At 41.7% G+C, this 11,903-nt stretch overlaps 1 protein-coding gene across 2 annotated transcripts; it reads left to right on the top strand.

The window, feature by feature from the left end:
* Positions 1-4,573: 4,573 nt before the first annotated feature.
* Positions 4,574-11,606, top strand: LOC117425315 (cell surface glycoprotein 1-like). 2 transcript variants are annotated; one of them, XM_034042156.3, is made up of 2 exons: positions 4,574-4,821; positions 7,670-11,606. In XM_034042156.3, the coding sequence occupies exon 2, from the start codon at positions 7,678-7,680 to the stop codon at positions 11,020-11,022; it is 3,345 nt and encodes a 1,114-aa protein (XP_033898047.3). In that variant the 5' UTR covers positions 4,574-4,821; positions 7,670-7,677; the 3' UTR covers positions 11,023-11,606. The 2 variants fall into 2 exon arrangements, with proteins under 2 accessions (XP_033898047.3, XP_058849741.1); XM_058993758.1 differs by lacking the exon at positions 4,574-4,821 and adding an exon at positions 5,120-5,181.
* Positions 11,607-11,903: the final 297 nt, after the last annotated feature.

The raw sequence follows: 11,903 nt of genomic DNA, 5'->3' as shown, positions 1-11,903 counted from the left end.
GCGTTTGCTGTGCGTTTTGTATACAATGTCGACATCTACCGATGCTATTTATTACTATATTAAAGGCATGCCTTTGAATTCGTCTGTTTGTGGCACGTGGACGGGCCATTGTTTAATTTTTTAACCATTCTGAAGTTGCACCCCTGCTTAAAAATATATAAGGGCTTCTATACCTAAGTAGTTTCATAATAGTTTTGCAGTACTAAAGGTTTGAGATAATACAAGTATACAGAATAATAATAAAATGTGTCATTCATCCAGGAGGTTGCAACTTTGTAGTCATATGAAACCTTAGTAACTATCCTTCAGCACACTAAAGAACTCAGGACATGGAATGGTTCAATTATTTTAGTCCATCGTGCACTCCTGTGATCAGCGTGGTCTGTGGAATACTGCATCAATTACACAAGGTGAAGGTCATATATTTGGGTAAGGAGAGAATGTGATTACCCTTCAAGACCTTGATACTCAATAGACTGTCCATGCCTCAAATGCAGGCTGCAACAAGTGTAAGGGCCACCATAGCTAACCCACCTTTCATCATATTAATATTAGGTTATGTTTTAACAGACTGTTAAATACTGTCTGAATGGCTTGTATGCAAACACATACCAAGTACTTAACCATGTTGTTGCTATTTTTGCTTAAATCTACCATTTAAATTGGATAGAATATAACTGGGACATTCTAACCACAGGAGGGGGATGCTTTAACTAATTTCATTGTAATGTTGTTTTTATTGGTTTACTAAACTTACTTACAATGCTATGCAATGTAAATTAAATAATTTGGTGACATGATAGGGCCTCAGATTTCAGTTGCTTGTATCAGTAATTTCCAAGACCCAGGCTTCAGTTTTACCTTTAAAAAACTTTAAAAACTGGTTCAGATTAAAAAATGAACTATCTGGAACACCTAATTCAATACTGACAACAAATATAAAGTATAACCCTTCTTTAGTGTAACATTAGGGGCAAATCATTTAATGTCAATCCCAAACCTTCTGTATAATAACTGTACATGTTTGACCCCTGAGCTGAAAAAGCAAGTACCAGTTTTGCACATCTGTCCCTACATATTCACAACTAGGTTGACTGGGACAGGTGGTAAAGCATATTGTGTCTATGGGTCTGCAAAGCAGCTTTTAAATGCTACCCAGAAGAAAGGAAAAAAAAACATTCCAGTGGTAAATTTTAAACTACACTGAATCCAGCCAAGGTCGGTAGTAATCACCAAAATGAATGACTTTTGGTTGTTGGGGGTTGGGAAATTTAAAATGTGCAATATAACATGGTCTGGACTGTGTCACAGACAGTCTCCTGGAAAAGCCAAACAAAACAGCCCAAAAAATGATCAGGGGAATCAAAACCACACTTTTAGGCAATTACAATTAGCCACGTGCGGATTACCTCAAAGACAATGCAACACACCTGTACCACATGCTGCTGTCTGGATCCAGAGACATGAGCAGCAGAAGTGTCCTTTGTTCTGAGCCCAGGAGGGTCTTACATTTGATCGTGGGTTGTCACAGCTGCAGACTTAAGGTGGAAAACCAAGAATCCCTTGAGTCCTTAAAGTGACAAAACCCTGACTCGGGCCCATGTCCCTGAAACCTAAGCTTCCTTATCTCATAGTACCTTACTCAATTGACTCACTATTTTTTGAAACATGCAGGGGGTGCAGTAACTACATCATATTTCATGTGGTCCAGCAGACACCACACCATTATTTACCCCTGTATGTGGCTACATTCAGTTCCAGGTACAGTGCTTCTGTGTCTGCTGCTTTCTAGTACTAAAGCCTTGTGGTCCAAGGCTCAAGCAGGTCATATCTCTTGCCCTTGCTTAGCCCATAAAGCAAGTCGCTGTCTGAGCTCTAGGATTTCAAGTTTGCATTACCTGTGGTTTGACTGCCGTGAACTGGACCTAAGGAAAACTGGCATTGCAATCTCACGGCAGTCAAGTACTGCAGGGATCTCTCCTTCATTCAAACATTTATGTGGATCTTGAAAAGTAAAAGCACCACATGTTGTTCTAAATGTTACATTGTTCATGAAATGCTTAGTGTGGGCCCATGCATTGGTAAATCTGTTTCTCATACACACTGGCAGTTTTATGTCCCTTTACGCGTAATGTGATGCTCAATAATTCACCTGCTTTGAGAAAAAGAAAAAAGTAAACTGTTCAGATTAGCATGTCCCACGTAGTTAGACTATACTGTAATTTAAAACAAACTCTGTATAAACATCCTGTATAAATGTGTTTGAATACCATGATGTTTTTAAATTACACATACATCATAGACATCATGTTGAGTTCTGTGCTACAGTTTTGACTACCCTGTTGTGAGTTATGATTGCAGTGTGTTTGTTTGTGCATGTCTGTGTGTTTTTATGACGGAGAGAAATCAAAAGAAAGGAGGCTCTGTGTCTCATGCTGTGTTTCAGATTGAGCAATACACCAGTTACTTGTTTATTGTCGCCAGCTGACAGGTGTCCATATTAAGAGGAATGTACTGTACGACTTCAGTCAAATTGCAGTACTATGGATGTTCGAATTGTGCAAGTTACACTGTGGAGTAAAGAAAAAAAGTATTGAAATAAAAGCATTTTAATTTCAAAAGTGCATAAAACAGGTGTTTATTGACGTTCTAGAATTTATAAGGATTCTGTATTCACTGCACAACAGAGAAAACAGATTTAACTTTCCCTTCATTTTTTTAAAGAGTGGAAATAAGTTACTCAGTCACCTGGTGTCACTATTACCTAATTAAAAACCCCACTGATCTACAGTATAATACATAACCACTTTAAAGGAAAAGTAATTTTCCCCTTAATATTGTCATTTTCAGCTCTCAGTTGAAGGGGGTACAGGGGTTTGGGGAAACTGCAAGTTTCTGTAAGGATTGGCAAATGCCCCATTACACCCTTCTAAGTGCTCCCACAGTGGTCTTAAGCCAGACCAATTTATGTGTAGCATGTAGTATTGGTATTAATGGACAAAGCAATTCATTTTTAAACACTGTATTTCAATGTAAAATGAATGTTTAATGACTTACAGGATTAGGATGCAATATCTCACCAAGGCTGCAGTGTGGCGTAGTGGTTAGGGCTCTGGACTCTTGACCGGAGGGTTGTGGGTTCAATCCCTGGTAGGGGACACTGCTGCTGTACCCTTGAGCAAGGTACTTTACCTAAATTGCGCCAGTAAAAACCCAACTGTATAAATGGGTAATTGTATGTAAAAATAATGTGATATCTTGTAACAATTGTAAGTCGCCCTGGATAAGGGCGTCTGCTAAGAAATAAATAATAATAATAAATAATAAGGCTAAAGTTGTCCCTATGGTATTTTCAGTATTATATTTATCATGTTTCCCAGAGATTAGAAATAATATTGTAGCGAACACCTCAGTTCCCGCAGGTAGGCGCATCACACAGGATGAGGCAATCCACACACAGACGGAGGGCGGGTGCGAACCCGGGACATCTCGCACTAAAGCATAGCGCCGATACCGCTGTACAAAAGAGCCGGCTCCTTTGCAAGGAGCATATATCGGGCTTATGTCTCTGTGCGAGAGGTCCTGGGTTCGCGCCCGGCCCCCACCTCTGTGTGGACTGCCTCACCATTGAATTGTGGTTTGTCACACTTGAAAAAAAAAAAAAATTATTGTATTTCTTGCTCTTATTGTATGACTTGTATTGTAACATTTGAATGTATTTGTATTTGCTTGCGATTGTAAGTCGACCTGGTATGGGCGTCTGCTAAGAAATAAATAATAATAATAATAATAATAATGTGTGATGTGCCTGCCTGCGGGAACTGAGGTTCGCTACATTGGTGTTAATAGTGGGATTACACCACCGACCAGCCCTGCTGCTGCCTTCCCTCATGCACGCTACACTCTCCTCTGCCAGCCTCAAGTCTACCCGGACTTGCTCACCAGGCTACAGTCCGACGAGTGCATGCTGGGGTACCTGCGTCCACTTATGACACCAATGTAGCGATCTCGGTTAACGCAGGCAGGCACATCACACAGGATGAGGCAATCCACACACAGGCGGAGGGCGGGCGACCGTACACTAAAGCAAAGCATCCGATACCCCTGCACCCCTGTACAAAAGAGACAAAACCATGTATAAATAAATCATTAACAACCCTTCATTTTACAAAACAAGTTTAAGCATTTCTACTTCATGATGACGTGTGTGTGTGTGTGTGTGTGTGTGTGTGTGTATATATATATATATATATATATATATATATATATATATATATACATATATATATATATATATATATATATATATATATATATATATATATAAGGTAGAGTAGTGTGTTTAATAAAACGCATCTGTTTTTCATATTGCTACAGGTGTAGGTCACCACCGTTCGTAACAAATTATGCAAAAGACTTGAGATTGAAAAAAAATCAGCCACTTTGTAGTAAAAGTAAAACGGTTGCTATGTCGATTGATTAAGAAAAAAAATGGAATTAAGAGGTTCATTCTTCTACAGCAGAATAAAGCCAATTTAATCTAGAGGAATAGGCACCGGGAGAGGGGGAGAGAGAGCTAGGGAGAGATTTTGATAGCGACAGATGCACTATAGGAAACGGTAAGCAAAAAGGAGGGGAAGCTTTACAAAAAACCGCACGGTCCCAGATTGTACCTCAGGGAGTAACTGAATGGACTGTGTGCAGCTGTCAGTCGGCTCGCTACTCGCTCTCAGTCTGTGCTAGGATTTGTTGTGGAGTGGATCAAGCTTCTTTTTCTCCGCACCTCGTCTGGGCTTTATATCCACCAAAACAACAAAGCAGGTGTGTATATAATTTAAAACTATATATAGCCTATATATATTAAATGATATACTTTCAGGGAGAGCATATCTTTTAGAATATTTTATGATATATTGGTTGCTATTTTAGCTGAAAGAAAGAGCTGTATTTGGGGTTGGCTCGATCCTCCTTTGTTCTCTCCATGTGCACTTTGCTAAGGGCCGTTCACATTTCTTTGATCAGTTTAGGACGGGCAACAGCAACGCACAGTATTTATTTTACCTGCTCGTTTGCTATGATGTATTTAATAACTTATTTTTAGTTGTTCTTTAATTTTCAAATTGGTTGAAACTTCTTTTTTTTTTTTTGAAGAAGAAGAAAAAGAATCTACATATTTGCAAGGTTTGGGAGTTTTAGATTTTAATTATTTATTTTTGCTGTGTGAGAAAATGCCCTGCCTTTACAAAAATGCTGCGACTACCCGTTTTGACTTGCTTTATGGTATGTGACCGTAAGGAAAATGTATGTAGTACAAATTGATTTGGGTTCATAACATACACAAATGTTTAATTAATTAGGCCAGTTAAAACATAGTTAAGCAGTTCCAACACACTGGTTGTTAACAAGGGAGTTTGAAATAGACAACCGTGAACAATATTGATGTTAATGCTTTGCAATAAGCGAGAGTAATCATTTAATTATGAACCCAAGGTATTTGAGATACACAGCATCTTGCGTCAAAATTCCGAATGATGTTTTTTTTAGTAAATCTCGGTACTCTTTAGAATGCATCTGCTGGTCCTCTTCTTTGTGATCCTCAACAAAAGGAATGTTTCTTTGGGGTGTAATAAACGTGGTGGGACGGTGCACCAGACGGAGAGAATGAATCACTGTTGTAGTTACGCTCAGAGCATTTGAGTGTTTCTCACTTTTCTCTGAACTTACACTTTTTTCCAACATTACTACCGCATGTAAACATTCTGCAGAACATCGATTTGGGGAACTGATCACCTTCTCAAAGCCCAGTCAGTAACGTTGGGCACTTGTTTGGAAATAAAACGAGAATCACTGTGGGGGTGGGGTGTTTTAATACCGCAATCTTTCCCCGTTTGCTTGCGGTTTTAAGAAGAGGGTAGCCACAGACAGATAGGCTCTTGCATGTCCCATTTAAATAACAAGCAGAGTTTTTATTTAAACCTGGGCCCAAAAGAGGACGTCCATTAGCCAAATATTAAAGACCATTCGGGGGATATAATGGTCGGTGTCTGGTTTAGTGATCGTGTTTCAACGATTACAATGGGACAGACCTTGCAGATCCAAAATCTATTACGCGCAAATATAATTGTATTACTTTCACGTGTATTCCATAAGTGTTATTTAAACTTGCGCAGACTGGCATATTGATTTAATTTAATTATTTCGAGACTAATCTTAATTGGAATTAATTTGTGTCGTACGACTGAAGAAGAAATATTGACACAGACACCATTTCTTCAAAAGATGGAAGATAATTGCTTTGCAGTCATTTAAAACAGATCGGCGTTTTCTGTGAAATGCAAGAGATGAGCACACATCACAGCAGCGGCAGTGCGCACAGTACTCAGGACAGCTCCCACTACAGAAGGCACACAGCTTGCTGCTGCTGCTGCAGTCTTTTATTGCGAAAATATTTTCTAATCTGCGAGACATTTGATTACTACGGAAAATACACATTTGTATTTTAATTTTGAAATAAATAAATTAAAAGTATTTTGAAAAGACAAAAAAAAAACAATAAAGGGGACGATACATCAATTTGGTTACCTTTCCAATCGAACATTATGGTACAATTATAAATGAAAATATAGAAATACATGTGTTTATTACCGTATGTCCCATTTTGAGATGTATTCTATAATCGACATCTATTCCGGTAATCCTTATGTTTTTCATAATCTAAACTCAAACCTAATGCACATCATCCAATATCCCCACCCCCAGCCGAAATCCATAAAAAGCCGTGCATTCACGTGCTGCACATATACCTTGTACAGCAGGCAGAAGGGTAGTTGTTTTTGTTCAACAATGCAATGTATATTGAATACGTATCCTAGTATTACCAGTTTTGGCTGGTTCCACCCCATATTAGTCATGTTTTTTTTTTTTTTTTTTGTTTGTTTGTTTAAGTTTATGGCCTATCGGTATTCCTAATATAAAACGTTTTATTCTTTAAAAAATTACCAGATACCAAAAACCTATGTTTGGAATTATGTTGTGCTCCAAGTTTTGTTATTGGTGACCCAATACCTTTTCTCTCAGTCTTTGTCTAGATAAAACGGTACCTCAACATTCAAAATCTGAGTTGAGCCCATTTTGCATTAGGTTGTTAAACAGTTGAGTTTTACAATTAACAGACTTTATTCCTCACAACCTAACAATTCATTAAGACCAGATTTCAATAGTTTTCATGCTGCATGAATCTGCATTTGTGCCGTTCCAATGCACTTGTTCTCTCAGGCTGTACAAGTGTGATGACAGTGCAGTGAAGGAAAGTAGAGCAGAATTTATTCTGAGAAAGCGTCAGACAGTAACTTTGTTATTCCTCTGTCTCCTGAGTACAGATGTGTCAACCATAGCAAAGGTATTGTTTGACTAGGCTCTGCTCTCCCACTGTATTGCTTATCTTTGCTACAGATAAGCTCACACCTTTGGTTATACAAATTGAATAAGTCCTCCTATATGAGGTCATAATAATGATATGATTCGTTAAACTGCAATGGTTCTGAACAAGTTCCAATGATAAATTGGTATACAATAATATTGTATATAATTCACTTGTGGAAAACAGACTGTAAAGGCTATATACAGTAATCTTGCAAGAAGTAATTCTTATTTTTCTTAATACTTACAGATAACACCATGGGAGGCAAGCTGAGCAGGAAGAAGAAGGAGTATAATGTCAGCGACCCAAAAAACAGCGAGGAAAGCCAAGAAGAGAAACAAAATGATGAGGCACCAGAGTCCCAGAATGAAGGCAAAGCCAGTGATCCAGGTAGTGCTTCTGCAGAGCCTGCAATGGAGCAGACCGTACAAGCTGATGGCACACCGCCTTCAAAGGGCATTTTAACAGAGAAAGTAGAGGAGAAATCTGACAAACCTGTAAGTCAAGAAGCTAAAACAACTCCAGAACAAAAAGCAGTCGAGGAAAGCAAGCCACCTAGCAGTGACCCAAAACCCAGTGAACCTACAGCAGAAAAAGAGCCAATTGTAAACAAGAACTCTAAGGAAAATACTTCAGGGGAAAAGCCAAATGAGTCACCCAGCCAAGAGGCAGAAACAACTCCAGAGACCCCAGCTGCCCCAGTTACAACTGAAACAAAGAAGTTGGTTAAAGAGTCAGAAAAGCCTGTGGTTGAACAGACTGAGGTAAAAGAAATACCCCCCATCTCCCTGACTCCAGCTAAAGTGATGCCTGAAAGCAACTCCACCATCAGCTCGGAACAAACCAAAGAGGTAACAACTGCAATCCCCAGCTCAAAGGTTGAATGCTGTGTTACTGAGCCTGCTAATCAGACCTCAACAGAACCAAAGGCAAGATGCTATTCACCAGCTGCTGCCAAACCAGAAGAGTGCAGTCCAGCACTGAAAATGGGGCAGGTGCCTGTCCCTGTCAAAGAAGTGGAACCAGAGCCTGCTCCAGAGAAAGCAGTGGAGCCAGCGCATGTGAAAGCTGAGGTGCCTACACCTGCCCCGGTGAAAGGTGAGGCGCCTGCACCTGCCCCGATGAAAGGTGAGGCACCGGCACCTGCCCCGGTGAAAGGTGAGGCGCCTGCACCTGCCCCGGTGAAAGGTGAGGCGCCTGCACCTGCCCCGGTGAAAGGTGAGGCGCCTGCACCTGCCCCGGTGAAAGGTGAGGCGCCTGCACCTGCCCCGGTGAAAGCTGAGGCTCCTGCACCTGCCCCGGTGAAAGCTGAGGCTCCTGCACCTGCCCCGGTGAAAGCTGAGGCTCCTGCACCTGCCCCGGTGAAAGCTGAGGCGCCTGCACCTGCCCCGGTGAAAGCTGAGGCGCCTGCACCTGCCCTGGTGAAAGCTGATGTTCCTGAGCTCAAACCAATGAAAGTGGAGGTTCCTGCTCCTACCCCAGTGAAAGCTAAGGTTCCTGCACCCAAACCAGTGGAAGCTGAGGTGCCTGTGTCTGCCCCAGTGAAAGCTGAGAATCCTGCACCTTCCCCAGTGAAAGCTGAGGATCCTGCACCCAAACCGGTGAAAGCTGTGGCGCCTGCACCTGCCCCGGTGAAAGCTGTGGCGCCTGCACCTGCCCCGGTGAAAGCTGTGGCGCCTGCACCTGCCCCGGTGAAAGCTGTGGCGCCTGCACCTGCCCCGGTGAAAGCTGAGGTCCCTGAGCCCAATCCAGTGAAAGCTGACGTCCCTGAGCCCAAACCAATGAAAGCTGAGAACCCTGTACCTTCCCCAGTGAAAGCTGAGGTTCCTGCACCCAAACCAGTGGAAGCTGAGGTGCCTGTGTCTGCCCCAGTGAAAGCTGAGAATCCTGCACCTTCCCCAGTGAAAGCTGAGGTTCCTGCACCCAAACCAGTGGAAGCTGAGGTGCCTGTGTCTGCCCCAGTGAAAGCTGAGAATCCTGCACCTTCCCCAGTGAAAGATGAGGTTCCTGCACCCAAACCAGTGGAAACTGAGGTGCCTGTGTCTGCCCCAGTGAAAGCTGAGAATCCTGCACCTTCCCCAGTGAAAGCTGAGGTTCCTGCACCCAAACCAGTGGAAGCTGAGGTGCCTGTGTCTGCCCCAGTGAAAGCTGAGAATCCTGCACCTTCCCCAGTGAAATCTGAGGATCCTGCACCCAAACCAGTGAAAGTTGAGAAGCCTGCACCTACCCCAGTGAAAGATGAGGTTCTTGCACCCAAACCAGTGGAAGCAAATGTGCCTGTGCCTGCCCCAGTGAAAGCTGAGGAGCCTGCGCCTGCCCCAGTGAAAGCTGAGGAGCCTGCACCTGCCCCAGTGAAAGCTGAGGAGCCTGCACCTGCCCCAGTGAAAGCTGAGGAGCCTGCACCTGCCCCAGTGAAAGCTGAGGAGCCTGCACCTGCCCCAGTGAAAGCTGAGGAGCCTGCACCTGCCCCAGTGAAAGCTGAGGTGCCTGCACCTACCCCAGTAAAGGTTGAGAATCCTGCACCTACCCCAGTGAAAGCTGAGCTCCCTGCACCCAAGCCAACGAAAGCTGAGGTCCCTGCACCCAAGCCAGTGAATGCTGAGGTACCTGCACCTATCCTGGTAAAGGTTGAGAATCCTGCAATTATCCCAGTGAAAGATGAGGTTCATGCACCCAAACCAGTGAAAGTTGAGGTTCCTGTGCCTGCCCCAGTGGAAGTTGAGTTGCCTGTGCCCAAACCAGTGAAAGCCGAGGTGCCTGCACCTATCCCAGTGAAAACGGAGATTCCTGCACCTACCCCAGTGAAAGTTGAGAAGCCTGCACCTGCCCTAGTCAAGGAACCTGAGGCAAAACCTGAGGATATTGCTGTAGAAGAAAGCATTAAGAAACCAAAGGAGGAACAGACTTCTGTCTCCAATCAGGAAAGTGTCACTCTAGCCTTTCCTCCTCCACTACCATCAGAGGCAGTACCTTCAGATGAAATCCTAAAGCAGCAGCCAGAAAGTACTGAAAACAAAGAAAGCTCTGGTGAAAAAGCAGAAAGCACTTCTAACAAAGACCAAGAACTATCCACTGAATCCCCTAACAGTACTGCTCATACCAGTGTTGAATCCCAGGCAGAAGAAACTTTGAACTCCCAAACCACTGCGAATGAAAAAGACAAACGTTTAACCCAAGGCGAGGAAAATAACAAAGAGGTGATTGCTCATTCAGAGCCAGAAAAAGATACAATAGTGCCCACAGATGTCATGACTTTAACAAGCGAAAACACTCAACAAATGCTGAAAATTGAGACTCTACCAAAAATTGTTATTTCTGAATCTCATTCAACTAATGAATTCTCAGAAGATGAAACAGAAATGTGTCCCAGTGAGACTGAGAAGAGTGATAATCCTGCAGATGGAGTTTCTGAAAACAATGAAAACGAATCTGGTAAACCCTCCCCGAAACCAGAGGATGCCATCAAAAAGGAAAGCGCTGGTCCAAATGATACTCCTGCAAAGGGGCAATCTGGGTATATTGCTCCCAAATCAAAGCCTGAGGAACGTGTAAACAGTAAGAATGAAGAACATCCGCCAAAGACCAAAATGGCTGCGGATTAAAAAATAATTTAAACCTGATGGAAGAAATGCAAGCCCCCGAAGATATCGATGAAGTACCTAAGCCTTAAGTGCAGCCATGGGAAGTCAGGTTGTTGAATTAGTTTAAGGTAAAATAACATACAAATTAATAATGTCACATTAGGAAATGTTAAAGATTGATTAGAAAGATGTGCTTCCTGAGCTTTAAACTGAAATGTCTACAATCTTTTAGCTTCAGCAAAGGAAGTGTTTGTTTCATTGTTTATCAAAAAATAAATTATTTCAACATACAGCATCTGGGAGAAAGGGGAAGCTTTGTATCCTGCCTTTTTGTTTGAAATGGTATATAATGTTCATGGTGAGAGAGAGGACGAAATGTTTTCATAGAATGAGACAAAGTTATCATCCTGGAACAATGATGTATGAATGTGTGTGTGTGTTTTTTTTTTTTTGTGAAGCAAAATGTCTGCCTAAATATTAATAATATTGATTTAACTGGTAATGTATTTAAATAGTATCAAAACAATGTAATTTAGACTTTCACATAACCTTCAAAATTAACAGAGTTAAAAGGAAAAACTAAAGTGTTTTTTTTTTTTTTTTAACTTCACAGCATTAAAAAAGAGCATTAGCATTGTGTAACTTGGGGGGCTGGGCTGGTGAAAAAAATAAAGATTGTTATACGTAAAAATGTTTCTGTGGTCATTTATATAAGTGTTGATAGATTTGCTTTTCTCTAAAAAGAAACATTTAGACTTCAACAGTATTGCTATGCACCAGGTAACAAATTGAAATTTGGACTGATTTTAACCACAATGTCAATTTTCAGGTTGACCAGTTCAAAAGGAGTGGGGCTAACCAAGTTTTTATTTTTTATTTTCTTACCTCTTATTTAGCACTAG

This window comes from Acipenser ruthenus, chromosome 20 (assembly GCF_902713425.1).
Source record: "Acipenser ruthenus chromosome 20, fAciRut3.2 maternal haplotype, whole genome shotgun sequence".
In the NCBI taxonomy this organism is placed as follows: Eukaryota; Metazoa; Chordata; class Actinopteri; order Acipenseriformes; family Acipenseridae; genus Acipenser; species Acipenser ruthenus.
This window is presented reverse-complemented; position numbering and strand designations above follow the sequence as displayed.